The 19215-nt window shown below is 46.4% G+C and overlaps 1 protein-coding gene across 3 annotated transcripts in view; it reads left to right on the plus strand.

Annotated features, from left to right (window-relative positions):
• Positions 1-19215, plus strand: part of LOC140410235 (NACHT, LRR and PYD domains-containing protein 3-like) — a 437830-nt gene that overhangs the window by 365414 nt on the left and 53201 nt on the right. For 2 of the 3 annotated variants that reach the window (XM_072498189.1, XM_072498190.1), the window contains one exon: positions 14427-14526. In XM_072498189.1, the coding sequence (XP_072354290.1) occupies positions 14427-14526 (100 nt within the window). The remainder of the gene's footprint in view (positions 1-14426; positions 14527-19215) is intronic. The other variant, XM_072498191.1, reaches the window with a different exon arrangement.

Consider the following 19215-nt stretch of genomic DNA (forward strand, 5'->3'; position numbering starts at 1 on the left):
AAGTTGTAAGATTTGTAATATTTCTGGACTATGCCAAGTTGTTCGACTGCGTAAAGTTGAAGCAATTTATATCATCTCTGCTATTCAGTTATCAGTAGCACTTTGCGAATACTGGAACTCAGCAGAAATTTCAGTTCAAACTTCTCAGGTGCCAAAAAGAATTGTTTTATTTGTAGTCGCTTGATTACAATTTGAAAGTCATTTATAAAGGCAATTCGTAGACAATTCAAAGCTTTCAGAGAATTACAGACATTATCTTTCTTTGCTTAGGCAGACAGCTCGAAAGTAACTTTTAAAAGGTCAAAGTCTGGCAATGAAACATGAAGAGAGAGAGAGAGCTAATCTTCAGCTAAACTCAAACTCAAAGTGAAAAGTGGACTAACATCACTGACACAGACTGGTAGACTGACAGGCTGACAGAACCCCCAAAAGACATCTCTAAAATGGAGACTATTAAGGACAAAACTGACTAAACTAACATATGGCCCCCAGAGGGAAACGGAAAACAGTAAGGTTGCTGGGGCTCAGGCACTTGTGTAGGGAAGTAAATGTAAAGCCGCCTTAGACCCAGATGACCATAGGCTGCTTTCCCCTTTGAGGGGGAGAGCTGACTGTTGGTGCTTTAACCTGAGGATCACCACACCTCAGGCGAGGGGGAAGGTTGTGGAGGCAGAGCCTTACAATAATATAATAATCTTAATTGTCACAAGTAGGCTTTAAGACTGCAATGAAGTTACTGTGAAAAGCACCTAGTCGCCACATTGCAACGCCTGTTCGGGTACACAGAGGGAGAATTCTGAATGTCCAAATTACCTAACAGCATGTCTTTTGGGAGGAAGCCGGAACACCCGGAGGAAACCCATGCAGATACGAGGAGAATGTGCAGACTCCGCACAGACAGTGACCCAAGGCGGGAATCGAACCTGGGACCCTGGCGCTGTGAAACATCTGTGCTACCGTGCTGTGCATAATCTCAGCGGAACAGAAATTGAACCCGTGCTGCTGGCCTTGCTTTGCGTCATTGCCTCGCCAAGTAAGCTAAACCAGCCCCATGTAGGGAGGATAGGCGAGGGGGATTTTTGTTTTCTGGGGGGAGATTTAAATTGTGTCTCAGATCCTCGACTCGATTGATCTAAGGCAAGGACAATTGGCCCCTTTGGGGGTGGCGAAGGAGCTTTGACGTTCATGGAGGAGGCAGAGTGAGTGGACCAATGGCTGCTTATGCACCCTGGGAAGAAGGAGATTTCATTTTTTCCCCAGTACACCAGGTGTACTCCAGTATAAATTACTTTGTGATGAGAAGGTCTCGTCTTCTGGGGTGAGGAAGGCGGAATACTCGGCTATGGTCGTCACAGACCATGCTCCGCATTTCGTAAATTTAGTGCTGGAAGCGGGCCAGTCGCCGTGCACAGGATGGAGAGATGGATGTGGGACTTCTGGTGGATATGGGGTTTTAGGGGCGGGTTTCAAGAGCTATATATGAATATGTCGAGTTAATAATAATCTTTATTATTGTCACAAGTAGGCTTACATTAACGCTGCAATGAAGTTACTGAGAAAATTCCCTAGTCGCCACACTCCTGTTCGGGTACACAGAGGGAGAATTCAGAATGTCCAATTCACCAAACAAGCACGTCTTTTGGGACTTGTGGGAGGAAACCGGAGCACCCGGAGGAAACCCACGCAGACATGGGGAGAACGTGCAGACTCCGCACAGACAGTGGTCCAAGTGAACCTTTTATTAGAGGCTTTACAGGTCGGAGGTGACAGAGTTTTTTGAGGGCCTGGAGTCCCCCGGTTTCGGTGAGAAAAGACGGGAAGGGCTGGAGGCGCCGTTGGGTCCGGAGGCAGTCCGAACAGCGATAGGACAGATGAAAACAGGGAAGGTACTAGTGCCTGACGGGTTCTCGGTGGAATTTTACAAGACGTTTGCAGACCAGCTGGTTCCGCTACTGATGGGGATGTTCAGTGACTCTTTGGCCTAGGGTTCCCGTCCTGCAAGATCTGGGCAGGCATCCATCTCCCTTCTGAAAAAGGACAAGGATCATGCGGATTATACGGTCCTATTTCACTGCTTAACATAAACGCGAAGCTATTAGCTAAGGTTCTAGCATTGAGATTCCAGCATCTGCAGTAATTTGCTTTTATCCATTGTTCTAGCATTGAGATTGTCTCCCAGAGGTAGTTGGGAGGACCAGACAGGATTTGTAAGGAGCCCATGACTGTCGTCCAATGTGCGGCGACTGCTGAATGTGGTTCTTACCTCAGCAGCCAGGCCAGAGCTGGAGATAAGGCGTTTGATAGGGTGGAGTGAAGGTACTTCTTAGCGGGTTTGGAGACATTTGGGTTGGGTCCCAGGTTTGTGTCGTGGGTACGGCTGCTGTACAAGACTCCTTTGGCAAGTGTTTGTACAAATACCATGAGTTCGGGTTTTTTTTCAGTTGCACAGGGGGACGAGGCAAGTGTGTCCTATGTCTCCCCTCCTGTTTGCATTAGCGATTGGGCCATTGCCATGAGGGCTATGGAGAAGTGGAGAGGGATAGTTAGGTGTGGAGTGGAACATAGGATGTCCCTGTATGCCGATGATCTTTTGTTATATATGAGGGACCCGATGCCCTCTGGAGGGCAGAATAAGGATATTGAAAAGCTTTGGTTCCTTGTAAATTAAATCTGGAGAAGAGTGAGTATTTTCCAGTGGGCACCCCGGGGACTGGAGCCAGTCTGGACGTACTTCCTTTTTGCTTGGCCAGATCTAGCTTTCGTTATCTGGGGGCCCAGGTGTCTCAAGATTGGACATGGCTCCATCAGCTGAATTATACCAGCCTGGTGAATAAGGTCAAATTTGACCTGCAAAGATGGGTCAAACTTCCTTTGTCCCGATGGGTGGGGTCCAGTCGTTTAAGATGAACATTTTGTCAAGATTTCTGCTTCTATTTCAATGTCTTCCGGCCTTACTTCCCAAATCACTCTTTAGAACATAGAACATAGAAAAATACAGCACAGAACAGGCCCTTCGGCCCACGATGTTGTGCCGAACTTTTGTCCTGGATTAAGAACAAATTAATCTACACCCAATCATTCTACCATAATCCATGTACCTATCCAATAGCCGCTTGAAGGTCCCCAATGTTTCCGACTCAACTACTTCCACAGGCAGTGCATTCCATGCCCCCACTACTCTGGGTAAAGAACCTACCTCTGACATTTAGGGAGGTGGAACGGTTAAAAGCGGCCTTCGTAGGGCGGGCAAATATCAGAGGATTCGGAGAGTTGTTCTACAGAGCGATAGATAGTCGGGAGGGGGGAGAGACTCGTGCTGCCGAACCTGAATATTTATTATTTATTACTGGGCGGCTAATGCAGAGGTGTTGGAATGGTGCGGGGACCCGGGGTCGACCTTGGTGCAGATGGAGTCTGGGCCGTGCAGGGGGTCGAGTCTGGGTGCACTGGAGATGGCTTCTCTTCCGTTTGCACCGGCAAAGTACTCATCGAACCCGGTGGTTGTCTCCACTTTAAAAATATGGAGACAGGGCAGCACGGTGGCGCAGTGGTTAGCATTACTGCCTCACGGCGCCGAGGTCCCAGGTTCAATCCCGACTCTGGGTCACTGTGTGGAGTTTGCACATTCTCCCCGTGTTTGCGTGGGTTTCGCCCCCACAATCCAAAGATATACAAGGTAGGTGGATTGGCCACGCTAAATTGCCCCTTAATTGGAAAAAAAATGAATTGGGTACTCTAAATTTATAAAACAAAAAAGAAATATGGAGGCAACTCCATCAACATTTTAAACTGGGGTCAGTATCAAGGTTGGCCCCATTTGTGCTAACCACCTGTTTGAACAAGTGAGGCTGGATGCCACATTTGGTGCAGAAAGGGAAGGGGCTGGAGAGATTGTGTGATCTATTCCTGGAAGGGTGGGGGGGTTGCCAGCCTGGAGGAATTGAAAGGGAAGTTTGGGCTCTCGGGCTCGGATTCGTTGAGATACTTTCAGCTATTAAATTTTGTTGATGAACGCTCTCGGCATTCCCACTTCCTTGGTCAGACGATCCTTTCATGGGCGGAGTCAGAAGAGGGTAGTACATCCAGTGTATATATGGGTAGATTTTGACAGAAGACTCTGTCTCGATGGAGGGGGTGAAAGCCAAGTGGGAAGAGGAGCTGGAACCGTGTTGGAGAATGAGTTGTGGAGTGATCGCCATGCCCATGTGTGCGAGGCTGTGCTTAATCCAGCTTAAGGTAGTGTTTAGGGCACACCTGACCAGAGTTGAGGACAGGTGTAAGCGCTGTTCGAGTGGGCCAGCTAACCACAGGTTTTGGTTCCGTCCTGTCCCAAGCTTGTGGGCTTTTGGGTTTCCTTTTTCAACACCATGTTGGCAATTTCTATTTTTGAACTGTACAAACTAAAAAAGGTCAGTAAAAATATAGATATTTTTTTAATTTGGTGAAAAGTTGAAGTCCAAGAACATAACCTAGAAAATATTGTTCCTCGCTTCAAAATTTGATTGATATAAAGTGAGTTGCCGACTGGCTATCACTCATTTTCGTGATGGCACAAAATCAGCATCTACTCCCTTGTTACGTAACAATAATGGAAAATAATTGCAGTCTTTTAAAATCAGCTACAAATTGGGTTGTCTCCCATTTTCTCCAGCTAATTACTGGTAAAATACACTAACCTTCTTGATCGCGACCTTTTATACTAATGGGTGCATTCCCAAGTGACAGAAAAATCAGATAATTAACATTTGTTCATGTTTCACCAATGCAATATTCTGATTGTACTGAGCCTCATTTTGCTGTATTCCCCTAACTTCTGTTTAGCATCAATTCGTAAAGTGAACTGACAATGAAATGTTCACAACATTTCTCCAAATATCACAATCATTGAAATGATCTCACCAACTTGAGAGCTTGATGAAATTCTACCAGGACAGACTGTAACAGATGATTGAAGAAAGGTTGGACTGTATTATCCTGATATTACCCCAACAGGAAGAAATTACACATGTTGTAGGCAATTTGGCCCATCGAGCCTGCACCACCTTTCGTAAGATAATGGCCGATCTGATTGTGACCTAAACTCCACTTTCCTGTCTACCCTCTCTAACCTTTGACCCTCTTAATCATGAATTAAGTGGACTACAAAATCAGATAAGTGACAAACACAGGTTAGGTTTGATTGACTTGGATATCACTAAGCAGTTGCACTGTTGCCTCAGCGCCAGAGACCCGGATTCGATTCCGACCCAGTTGACTGTGTGGAGTTTGCACATTTTCCCCATGACGTGCGGGATTTCCTCCGGGTGCTCTGGTTTCCTCCCATAGTCCAAAGATGTGCAAGTTAGGTGGATTGGATATGCTAAATTGCCCCTCGGTGAGGTTCCGAGGATAGGATGGAGATTGGGCCGAGGTAGGGTGCTCTTTCAGACGGTTGGTGCAAACTTGCTGGGCCAAATGGCCTCCTTCTGCAATGTAGGGATTCTAAGATTCTATGTGCAGCCCAGAATCTGCTGATGACATTGTTAATAGATCGACTAATCACACCAGGATTTGTAATCTCTCAATGCTACTTTAGTTTTCCAAGTGGTATTTTAAAGATTTGTTTTCCTTAAAATTGCAGAGCAAATGATACAAATTCGTCAAAAATTGTTCTGCTTCCTCCACTGGAAGCAATAGTAACCTTGGGTTTTCATTGAACACCTGCCCAGACTTCGGCAGTGTCCAAGTTCCAGGGATGATTTTCACATTCAGTCCTGATGGAAATTGGTACCATGAATAAGTTCCCGATTTTAAAATTGCAATTCTTTCAATTTCCATTGAAGTCGGGATGAAAATACATGACTTTTTTAACGAGTAATTGGGGAGGAGACGGTTTGGAAAATTTGTCCGCTGTTTTGCTGTCTAGAATTTGAGGGTTGACTGGGGTTGACCACAGCAAACAGGTCTCACGCAGCCTTCTCTTTACTTCTGTACCATTAATTTAAACAAAAACAAATTCAGGTGGATTCCGTTTTCTTCTAGTTTCATTTTCACAGCATCTGGGGCACGGTAGCACAGTGGTTAGCACTGTTGCTTCACGGCACCAGGGTCCTGGGTTTGATTCTCGCTTGGGTCACTGTGCGGAGTCTGCAGTTCTCCCCGTGTCTACATGGGTTTCTCCCGGATGCTCTGGTTTCCTCCTACAAGTCCCGAAAGACGGGCTTGTTAATTGAATTGGACATACAGAATTCTCCCTCCGTGTACCCGAACAGGCGCCGGAATGTGGCGACTTGGGGATTTTCACAGTAACTTCATTGCGGTGTTAATGTCAGCCTTCTTGTGACACTAATAAAGATTTTAAAAGATGTATACAATTGATAAGACTTCCTCTTATCTTGATTTAATAGGACTTCTATTGATTTCTTCTTCAGTTCCTTTCCGCAAAGAATCTTGTACACACTATTCAATACTCCCAGCTTGATGGCACTGTAGTGAGCATTGATGTTGGGGTGGTGTGTAACTGCTAGACCTTGGTCTCCCCACCCTGACCTCTTCCTCCACACCCACTGCCCATCCTGCCACAGGCCTCCCATGCATCCTCCAAAGTACCAGGTACCAAAACGTAATTTGAAATGAGAACATAAGAACTAACAGCAGGAGTAGGCCATCTGGCCCCTCGAGCCTGCTCCACCATTCAATGAGATCATGGCTGATCTTTTGTGGACTCAGCTCCACTTTCCGGCCCGAACACCATAACCCTTAATCCCTTTATTCTTCAAAAAACTATCTATCTTTATCTTAAAAACATTTAATGAAGGAGCCTCTACTGCTTCACTGGGCAAGGAATTCCATAGATTCACAACCCTTTGGGTGAAGACGTTCCTCCTAAACTCAGTCCTAAATCTACTTCCCCTTATTTTTAGACTATGCCCCCTAGTTCTGCTTTCACACGCCAGTGGAAACAACCTGCCCGCATCTATCCTATCTATTCCCTTCATAATTTTATATGTTTCTATAAGATTCCCCCATCATCCTTCTAAATTCCAACGAGTACGGTCTCAGTCTACTCAACCTCTCCTCGTAATCCAACCCCTTCAGCTCTGTGATTTACCGAGTGAATCTCCTCTGCACACCCTCCAGTGCCAGTACGTCCTTTCTCAAGTAAGGAGACCAAAACTGAACACAATACTCCAGGTGTGGCCTCACTAACACCTTATACAATTGCAGCATAACCTTCCTAGTCTTAAACTCCATCCCTCTAGCAATGAAGGACAAAATTCCATTTGCCTTCTTAATCACCTGTTGCACCTGTAAACCAACATTTTGCAACTCATGCACCAGCACACCCAGGTCCCTCTGCACAGCAGCATGTTTTAATATTTTATCATTTAAATAATAATCCCTTTTGCTGTTATTCCTACCAAAATGGATAACCTCACATTTGTCAACATTGTATTCCATCTGCCAGACCTTAGCCATTCACTTAGCCTATCCAAATCCCTCTGCAGACTTCCAGTATCCTCTGCACGTTTTGCTTTACCACTCATCTTAGTGTCGTCTGCAAACTTGGACACATTGCCCTTGGTCCCCAACTCCAAATTATCTATGTAAATTGTGAACAATTGTGGGCCCAACACTGATCCCTGAGGGATCAGGGACCGCTAGCTATTGATTGCCAACTAGAGAAACACCCATTAATCCCCACTCTTTGCTTTCTATTAATTAACCAATCCTCTATCCATGCTACTACTTTCCCCTTAATGCCATGCACCTTTATCTTATGCAGCAACCTTTTGTGTGGCACCTTGTCAGAGGCTTTCTGGAAATCCAGATATACCACATCCATTGGCTCCCTGTTATCTACGGCACTGATAATGTCCTCAAAAAATTCCACTAAATTAGTTAGGCACGACCTGCCCTTTATGAACCCATGCTGCGTCTGCCCAATGAGACAATTTCCATCCAGATGCCTCGCTATTTCTTCCTTGATGAAAGATTCCAGCATCTTCCCTCCTACCGAAGTTAAGCTCACTGGCCTATAATTACCCGCTTTCAGCCTACCTCCTTTTTTAAACAGTGGTATCACGTTTGCTAATTTCCAATCCGCCGGGACCACCCCAGAGTCTAGTGAATTTTGGTAAATTATCACTAGTGCATTTGCAAATTCGCTAGCCATCTCTTTTAGCACTCTGGGATGCATTCCATCAGGGCCAGGAGACTTGTCTACCTTTAGCCCCATTAGCTTGCCCATCACTACCTCCTTAGTGATAACAATCCTCTCAAGGTGTCATAGCCTCATTCCCATCAGTCACTGGCATGTTATTTGTGTCTTCCACTGTGAAGACCCACCCAAAAAACCTGTTCAGTTCCTCAGCCATTTCCTCATCCCCATTATTAAATCTCCCTTCTCATCCTCTAAAAGACCAATATTTACCTTAGCCACTCTTTTTTGTTTTATATATTTGTAGAAACTTTTACTATCTGTTTTTATATTCTGAGCAAGTTTACTCTCATAATCTATCTTACTCTTCTTCTTTATATCTTTTTTAGTAGCTTTCTGTTGCCCCCTAAAGATTTCCCAGTCCTCTAGTCTCCCACTAATCTTTGCTACTTTGTATGCTTTTTCCATCAATTTGATAATCTCCCTTATTTCTTTAGATATCCACGGTCGATTTTCCCTCCTACCGTCCTTCCTTTTTGTTGGTATAAACCTTTGCTGAGCACTGTGAAAAATCGCTTGGAATGTTCCCCACTGGTCCTCAACTGTTTCACCATAAAGTCTTTGCTCCCAGTCTAGCTTAGCTAGTTCTTCTCTCATCCCATTGTAATCTGCTTTGTTTTTGCACAAAACACTAGTGTTTGATTGTACCTTCTCACCCTCCATCTGTATTTTAAATTCCACCATATTGTGATCGCTCCTTCCAAGAGGAACCCTAACTATGAGATCCTGAATCAATCCTGTCTCATTACACGGGACCAGATCTAGGACCGTTTGTTCCATCGTAGGTTCCATTACATACTGTTCTAGGAAACTATCGTGGATACATTCTATAAACTCCTCCTGGTTAAACCAATCGACATGTAGATTAAAATCCCCCATGATAACTGCTGTACCATTTCTACATGCATCAGTTATTTCTTTGTATATTGCTTGCCCCACCATAATGTTACTATTTGGTGGCCTATAGACTACTCCTATCAGTGACTTTTTCGCCTTACTATTCCTGATTTCCACCCAAATGGATTCAACCTTATCCTCCATAGCACCGATGTTATCCCTTACTGTTGCCCGGATCTCATCCTTAATTAACAGAGCTACACCACCTCCCTTGCCATCCATTCTGTCCTTCCGAATAGTTTGATACCCTCGGATATTTAACCCCCAGTCCGTGACCATCCTTTAACCATGTTTCAGTAATGGCCACTAAATCATAGTCATTCACGATGATTTGCGCCATCAACTCATTTACCTTATTCCAAATACTACGGGCACTCAGGTAAAGTACACTTATGTTGGTTTTTTTTACCTCTGTTCTGAATTTCAACACCTCGATCAGTAACCTCTCCTAAATTATATTTCATCTGAACTTTTCTCCTTATTTTCCTTGTCGTTGAACCCATATCTTCATGTAACAACCTGCCGCGTCGCTTACCATTGATGATTTTACTTCCAGTTTTATTCCTTTTAGTATTCCTGGTCCTATTCACTGAGCTCCCCTCAGTCACTGTACCTTGTACTGTCGCCCTTTTTGATTTTTGACTATGGCTTCTCTGTCTTACACATTCCCCCTTACTGCCTTTTGTTTCTGTCCCTGTTTTACTACCTTCTAATCCTGCATCGGTTCCCATCCCTCTGCCACATTAGTTTAAACTCTCCCCAACAGCTCTAGCAACCCCCCCCCGGCCTTGGACATCGGTTCCAGTCCTGCCCAGGTGCAGACCGTCCGGTTTGTACTGGTCCCACCTCCCCAGAACAGGTTCCAATGCCCCAGGAATTTGAATCCCTCCCTCTTGCACCATCTCTCGAGCCACGCATTCATCCTATCTATCCTGACATTCCTACTCTGACTAGCTCGTGGCACTGGTAGCAATCCTGAGATTACTACCTTTGACGTCCTACTTTTTAGTTTAACTCTTAACTCCCTGAATTCAGCTTGTGGGACCTCGTCCTGTTTTTTTTACCTATATCGTTGGTGCCTATGTGCACCACGACAGCTGGCTGTTCACCCCCCCCAAGCCGCTCCGAGACATCCTTGACCCTTGCACCAGGGAGGCAACATACCATCCTGGAGTCTCGATTGCGTCCACAGAACCGCCTGTCTATTCCCCTTATGATTGAGTCCCCTATCACTATAGCCCTGCCATTCTTCTTCCTGCACAGCAGAGCCAGCCACGGTGCCATGTACCTGGCTGCTGCTGCCTTCCCCTGGTGAACCATCTCCCTCAACAGTATCCAAAGCGGTATATCTGTTTTGCAGGGAGAAGACCGCAGGGGACACCTGCACTGCCTTCCTGCTCTTGCTCTGTCTTTCGGTCACCCATTTTCTATCTCCCTCAGTACCTTTCACCTGCGGTGTGACCAACTCGCTAAACGTGCTATCCACGATGTCCTCAGCATCGCGGACGCTCCAAAGTGAGTCCATCCGCAGCTCCAGAGCTGTCAAGCGGTCTAACAGGAGCTGCAACTGGACACACTTCTTGCACGTGAAGGAGCCAGGGACAGTGGATGTGCCCCTGAGCTCTCACATCACACACGAGGAGCATGACACGGGTCTGAGATCTCCTGCCATGTCTTAAACCTTCTGTTAACTTCAACAACTACAATTTAAAAAAAAAAGAAGAAAAAGTAAATAAATATACCAATGAAAAGAAAAAGAAAACAGAAAAATTACTTACCAGTCACTTACCAGGGATAGAACATAGAACATAGAACAATACAGCGCAGTACAGGCCCTTCGGCCCACGATGTTGCACCGAAACAAAAGCCATCTAACCTACACTATACCATTATCATCCATATGTTTATCCAATAAACTTTTAAATGCCCTCAATGTTGGCGAGTTCACTACTGTAGCAGGTAGGGCATTCCACGGCCTCACTACTCTTTGCGTAAAGAACCTACCTCTGACCTCTGTCCTATATCTATTACCCCTCAGTTTAAGGCTATGTCCCCTCGTGCTAGCCATTTCCATCCGCGGGAGAAGGCTCTCACTGTCCACCCTATCTAACCCTCTGATCATTTTGCATGCCTCTATTAAGTCTCCTCTTAACCTTCTTCTCTCTAACGAAAACAACCTCAAGTCCATCAGCCTTTCCTCATAAGATTTTCCCTCTATCCCAGGCAACATCCTGGTAAATCTCCTCTGCACCCGTTCCAAAGCCTCCACGTCCTTCCTATAATGCGGTGACCAGAACTGTACGCAATACTCCAAATGCGGCCGTACCAGAGTTCTGTACAGCTGCAACATGACCTCCCGACTCCGGAACTCAATCCCTCTACCAATAAAGGCCAACACTCCATAGGCCTTCTTCACAACCCTATCAACCTGGGTGGCAACTTTCAGGGATCTATGTACATGGACACCTAGATCCCTCTGCTCATCCACACTTTCAAGAACTTTTCCATTAGCCAAATATTCCACATTCCTGTTATTCCTTCCAAAGTGAATCACCTCACACTTCTCTACATTAAACTCCATTTGCCACCTCTCAGCCCAGCACTGCAGCTTATCTATATCCCTCTGTAACCTGCTACTTCCTTCCACACTATCGACAACACCACCGACTTTAGTATCGTCTGCAAATTTACTCACCCACCCTTCTGCGCCTTCCTCTAGGTCATTGATAAAAATGACAAACAGCAACGGCCCCAGAACAGATCCTTGTGGTACTCCACTTGTGACTGTACTCCATTCTGAACATTTCCCATCAACCACCACCCTCTGTCTTCTTTCAGCTAGCCAATTTCTGATCCACATCTCTAAATCACCCTCAATCCCCAGCCTCCGTATTTTCTGCAATAGCCTACCGTGGGGAACCTTATCAAACGCTTTGCTGAAATCCATATACACCACATCAACTGCTCTACCCTCGTCTACCTGTTCAGTCACCTTCTCAAAGAACTCGATAAGGTTTGTGAGGCATGACCTACCCTTCACAAAGCCATGCTGACTATCCCTGATCATATTATTCCTATCTAGATGATTATAAATCTTGTCTCTTATAATCCCCTCCAAGACTTTACCCACTACAGACGTGAGGCTCACCGGTCTATAGTTGCCGGGGTTGTCTCTGCTCCCCTTTTTGAACAAAGGGACCACATTTGCTCTCCTCCAGTCCTCTGGCACTATTCCTGTAGCCAATGATGACATAAAAATCAAAGCCAATGGTCCAGCAATCTCTTCCCTGGCCTCCCAGAGAATCCTAGGATAAATCCCATCAGGTCCCGGGGACTTATCTATTTTCAGCCTGTCCAGAATTGCCAACACCTCTTCCCTACGTACCTCAATGCCATCTAATCTATTTATCTGGAGCTCAGCATTCTCCTCCACAACATTATCTTTTTCCTGAGTGAATACTGACGAAAAATATTCATTTAGTATCTCGCCTATCTCTTCAGACTCTACACACAACTTCCCATCCCTGTCCTTGACTGGTCCTACTCTTTCCCTAGTCATTCGCTTATTCCTGACATACCTATAGAAAGCTTTTGGGTTTTCCTTGATCCTTCCTGCCAAATACTTCTCATGTCCCCTCCTTGCTCGTCTTAGCTCTCTCTTTAGATCCTTCCTCGCTACCTTGTAACTATCCATCGCCCCAACTGAAACTTCACACCTCATCTTCACATAGGCCTCCTTCTTCCTCTTAACAAGAGATTCCACTTCTTTGGTAAACCACGGTTCCCTCGCTCGGCACCTTCCTCCCTGCCTGACCGGTACATACTTATCAAGAACACGCAGTAGCTGTTCCTTGAACAAGCTCCACTTATCCAGTGTGTCCAACACTTGCAGCCTACTTCTCCACCTTATCCCCCCCAAGTCACGTCTAATGGCATCATAATTTCCCTTCCCCCAGCTATAACTCTTGCCCTGCGGTGTATACTTATCCCTTTCCATCCTTAACGTAAACGTCACCGAATTGTGGTCTCTGTCCCCAACGTGCTCACCTACCTCCAAATCCAACACCTGGCCTGGTTCATTACCCAAAACCAAATCCAATGTGGCCTCGCCTCTTGTTGGCCTGTCAACATATTGTGTCAGGAAACCCTCCTGCACACACTGTACAAAAAACGACCCATCTAATGTACTCGAACTATATCTTTTCCAGTCGATATTTGGAAAGTTAAAGTCTCCCATAATAACTACCCTGTTACTTTCGCTCTTATCCAGAATCATCTTCGCCATCCTTTCCTCTATATCCCTAGAACTATTTGGAGGCCTATTAGAAGACTCCCAACAGTGTGACCTCTCCTTTCATGTTTCTGACCTCAGCCCATACTACCTCGGAAGATGAGCCCATACTACCTCGGATGAAAAGCACTTCCTCCCCACCCAGCTTTGAATTCCCACCTAGATTTAAATTCCCAAACTCACTCTTTGCTGTCTCACTCTGGCTGTGTCTTCTCTGGCTCACTGGGAGAACTCACTGGGAGTGAGTTTATAAGTGGCTCTTTTTAAACTGTCCTGAACTGACTCCCCTCCCCCACCTGCTTTTAGATCAAAGTAGATTAAAGTGACTGACACTTAACTGCCAACCAGTTATGTGAGTGGGTGGGGCAGCCCTTGTTAACCTACACTGCACAATACTAGCTTAATTTAAATTTAATTTAAACTCCTGAAATTTAAAAGGAGCTGACTTACTGATTTGATTTGATTCAATTCCCACCTAGATTCAAATTCCCAAACTCACTCTTTGCTGACTCACTCTGGCTGTGTCTTCTCTGGCTCACTGGGAGAACTCAAATCAAAAATATTAAAACACAAATTTGCAACTAGACGACATAATACTGCCAGACTATAATACGGAGCGAAGGATCCCTAAATGATGGGCAGGATTCTCCAGTCCCCCAGTCCCGTGAAACTACCCCATGCTGCCATGAAACCCTGCTGGTGGGGGTGCGCTGCCAGCAGGAAAAGTGAATCCTGTCGACCGGATTACGCCGCTCTAAGTCTGGTTGCACCCTGCACTCTGTCAGTAAATCTTCTCAATTGTTATTCTCAATACACAGTCTCAGCCAATGTGTCTCCATCGAGAACTGGATTGTGGAGATCAGTGGGTTTCACTGTGTCACACCTGATGATGAGAGTAACACTCGAGGAATGTTCGATCCCAGAGCTAACAGCGGTTGTACTGATGGATGAGGACTGATATCATGTTTAACATGGCAACATTCTCCTTCTTATTTTGTTATGTCTAATCCTCCCATCTTCCCATTAATATTCTATTAGACAGAGCATCAGAATCTGGGGAATCCTGCCACCACCATGGCTGAAGGTTCAAACATGGGAGAAGATCCAACTTCTTCAACAAGAATGAGGATGGACACGGGTAGGTTGACAAGGTCAAATAATCTGTAGCTCACACAGGAAGAGAGGAGAGGTCAGAGGGTGAGTAGAAAGTGAGTGACCATCTAGAGGGACATAACAGTTACAGGTGGAAGAAATCCCTCAGTACGGGAACTGTCCAAACTGCTATTGGAGAATGCAAGGTGGATAGGGACTGTGACTCAGAGTGGTGTCTCTCTGAACAACTGTGTGTCACCAGAGAGCAGACCACCACAAATAGGCTGTTGGAATGTGGCGGTAGAAAACAGGAAGTGAAGGTAAGTGGGGCTGGCCAAGTGTAAGGAAAGATGGAAAAACTTCCTGGAATTGATGTCTATTAAGGGAATATTATGAATTAAGTATGTAGCTTATAAGCAAGGCTTCAAGGTGGTGATCTCTGCGTGGACCACTTGAGGTCTGGCGCATGAGGCAAGTCAATATGTGGCTCACAGTGCTGGAGCAGGAGGGATCCAAGATTGTGATGCTGTGAAGAAAGGGACATCAGGAGGAATCCAAGATGGATCAACCAATTTGCACTTCTGGGTGAGGGTGGTTGCAATGTGCTAGGCTTTCCCATTATTGAGGAGAGAGAGAATTGTGCAGCTTCCTCCTATTATTTTCTTTTTTTAAATGTATTTTATTACAAACATGTATCAAAACCGGTTACAACACATAAACACTCCGGGAAGCATTCCCAGCAATCAACTATGCAGTCTACACATTCCGGCCGCGACGAACGCTCCTCAAACACGGTCACAAACATCCTCCACCTGTTATCAAACCTCTCAGCTGAGCCCCTTAACTCCTACTTAATCTTTTCCAACCGCAGGAAATCGTACAGGACACCCAACCAAGCTGCTACCCCCCCCAAGTGGCGATGCCGACCACCACTCCTGTAAAATTCGTCGCCGTGCAATCAGAGAAGCGAAGGCCATGCCATCGGCCTTCCTCCTCTCCATGAACTCCGGCTTTTCTGAAACTCCAAATATCGCCACCAGAGGGTTCGGGTCCACCTCCTCCTCCACTATCCTGGCTAAGACTGCGAACAGAATATTCCCAATGTTCTGCAACCCCAAAACATGTACGTGTGATTCACTGGTCTCTGCACACATCCCTCACAGTCATCTGCTACCCCCTGGAAGAACCCACTCATTCTGCCCGAGTCATATGCACCCTGTGCGCCACCTTAAACTGTATCAGGCTCATCCTTGCACATGAGCAGATCCCGTTTACCCTACGCAGTGCCTCACTCCATACTCCCCAATTGATCTCTCCTCCCAACACAACTCCCCTTCCCATTTCTCCTTGATCTTCACCACCCGCTCGCCTCCATGCCCCACAACCACATGTATTTATCCCCAACTCTTCCCTTCCACATCCGGAAGCAGCAGACTCTCCAGCAGGGTGTATCCCGGCAATCTAGAGAACCACTTCCAGACCTTTTGTGCAAAGTCCCTAACCTGTAGATACCTGAACTCACTCCCCCTCGGCAGCTCTACCTTCTCTCTTGGCTCCTCCAGACTGGCAAACCCTTCCTCCAAATACAGATCCCTCACCTTGGCCAGCCCCACTTACCTTCACTTCCTGTGTACACTATTCATCCCCCCCACCCCCGGCTCAAACCCATGATTCCTGCACGGATGCTTAGACCGACATTCCTTCCACCCTAAAATGCCTCCTCAACTGATTCCATATCTTCACCGTCGACTGTACCACCGAGCTCACTTAATACCTAATTGGAGCCATTGGCAACGCTGCCATCACCATAGCCCTCAAACTGGACCCCTTACAAGATTCCTCCTCCATCCTAACCCACTCTACCCCTTCTTCCCACCATCGTCGCACATTATCCACATTCGCTGTCCAATAATAATGAAACATGTTCGGCAACGCCAAACCCCCCTGCTACCTCTGCCTCTGTAGCAGGGTCCTCCCACCCTCGGCATCTTTCCCGCCCATACAATTTCCAAAATGATCTTGTCCAATTTCCCAAAAAAAGGCTTTTGGTATAAAGATCAGGGGAGCCTGAAAAATAAACAAGAACCTCGTCAGAATATTCATTTTCCCCACTTGGACCCTCCCCGCCAACGTCAACAGTGTATCCTACCTCTTAAGATCCTCCCTGACATCCTCCATCAGCTTTGTTAAGTTCCACTTATGGAGCCCCTTCCATTTCCTAGCTACCTGAATTCCCAAATACTATTACGGGCCAGGGTTCAGAGAACCCCAAAGTGTATCATGGAGTTCACCTGACCCATAACTTTGAATAGATTTTGGTTATGGCTAGCACAAGGGCCCACTTTACAGGTATGGTGCAACAGAGAGCAAAAAGTATTTTTTAAACAAAAAACAATGTTTATTCTATGAATCCCATTAACATTTTTAAACACACACAATAAACATCTTGGCAACTATCAACTAAAATACTCCCCCAAAGAATACAGTACTCTATAAGTAACCCTTAATCTCTCCTTATAACATCCATCAGACAAATACCCTCTTTAATACAGAGATCAGGTTTAAATTCTCTACTGAGAGCAGTTATCGCTTTGACATCTCCCAAATGAACACTCTTGAACTTGTAGAGATATCCATGCACATCTGCTGGCTTTCACTGCAGCTCTTCACTCTCAAAACGAAACTAAAACTCACAGACAGACACCAGCTTTTGTTCAAAGCTAAAGTAAAAGCAGGCAGACAGCCCAGCTCCACCCACACTCTGACATCACTGAAGCTATTTGACAAACACCCATTTCTTAAAGGTACACCCACTACAGCTATTTGAGAAACACCCATTTCTTAAAGGTACTCTCACATGACAATACCTAAACGTATCCCTCGTTTCTGCAAATGGCATCTCCCCCAGCATCCCATCGAGAAAACTTTGCTTTTTCCTACATTCAGTTTATACCCTGAGAACCCTCCAAACCTCCCCAGCAGCCCCATTATCCTTCCCATTCTCTCCAGCAGATCCGAAACATACAGCAACAGGTCATCGGCATAGAGCGACACCCAATGCTTCCTCTGTCCCCTCAAAATCCCCTGCCACTCCGCCGACCCACTGAGAGCCATCGGCAACGGCTCTATGGCCAGTGCAAACAGCAACGGCGGCAGCGGGCACCCCTGCCTCGTACCCCTGTGGAAGTCAAAACTCCACAAACTCAAATTATTCGTCCTCACGCTCTGCTTTGATGCCACATACACCAACCGCACCCATGCCACAAATATCAGCCCAAACCTAAACCTTCCCAATACCTCGAACAAGTACCGCCATTACACCCGATCAAATGCCTTCTCCGCGTCCATGGGCACCACCAACTCTGATACCAGAGCCCACGATGAATACACCTTATAGACGTGTGAAAAGAAAGAATACTCCCTTCTCCCTTGGTTCTGAAAGCACCATGGATCCACCATACCCGTCCTCTCCATAACCCCCCCCCCCCCCCCAGCTCCCTTGCCATTCGTACCCTACCCATCGGCTTGGGGCTTGATCTATCCACCCTCTGCTCTTTGACACAGTTAAAATCTTCTCCCATGCTCAACTTGTGCATGACCAAATCTGGGTTCGCTGCCAGCTACCCCCTCATAAAATCTAAATCATCTCAATTTGGGACATGCACATATACCAACACCATCGGCTCACCTTCCAATACCCCACTCACAATCACATATCTCCCACCTTGGTCCCTCACCTCTTTCGCACTCACAAATCCCATTTTCTTTCTCCGTAAAATCACCACTCCCCTCGATTTCGAATCAAACCCCGAGTGAAAAACCTGTCCGAAGACTTCCGTGTGGGGCAATGACCAGCTGAGTCGCACGTTTCGGCACCTCCCGTTGGAACGGACTTTTGGGCTCTTGATAGGAGCCCCAACGGCAATTTAAACGGCCAAAATCACTGTGCGGTAAACTCGAAGGGAATCCCCCCGGATACACATGGAAAAAGGAGAGGATAGCGGCCGGATTGCAGAAGATCCTCTGGAGCAGCGGCAAGGAAGGGAAGCTCGAAGCAAGATGGCGTCGGAAGGTGGCCGTTTGTTATGGGGCCCGGAGCAACAAGAGTTCCTGCGGCGCTGTGTGGAAGAGCTGAAGAAGGAGTTGAAGAAGGAGGTGTTGGCCCCGATATTACAGGCGATTGAAGGGCTAAAGGAGGAGCAGAGGACCCAGGAGCTGGAGCTTCGGGTCGTGAAGGCAAAGACTGCTGAAAACGAAGATGAAATACAGGGCCTGGTGGTGAAGGCAGAAACGCACGAGGCACAGCACAAAAGGTGTGTGGAGAGGTTGGAAGCACTGGAGAATAATTCGAGGAGGAAGAATTTAAGTGTCCTGGGTCTTCCCGAAGGCGCAGAGGGGGCGGACGTCGGGGCATATGTAAGCACGATGCTTCACTCGCTAATGGGATCGGAGGCCCCGACGGGCCCTTTGGAGGTGGAGGGAGCCTATCGAGTTCTGGCGCGAAGACCAAAGGCTGGAGAAATACCTCGAGCTATAGTGGTGAGGTTTCTCCGCTACAACGACAGAGAGACGGTCCTCAGATGGGCGAAGAAAACTCGGAGTTGTAGGAGGGAGAACGCGGTGATCCGCGTGTACCAGGATTGGAGTGCGGAGGTGGCGAGAAGGAGGGCAGGTTTCAATCGGGCTAAGGCGGTGCTTCACAAAAAGAAGGTTCAATTTGGAATGTTGCAACCGG

The sequence above is a fragment of the Scyliorhinus torazame genome, chromosome 4, assembly GCF_047496885.1.
Source record: "Scyliorhinus torazame isolate Kashiwa2021f chromosome 4, sScyTor2.1, whole genome shotgun sequence".
Classification (NCBI taxonomy): domain Eukaryota; kingdom Metazoa; phylum Chordata; class Chondrichthyes; order Carcharhiniformes; family Scyliorhinidae; genus Scyliorhinus; species Scyliorhinus torazame.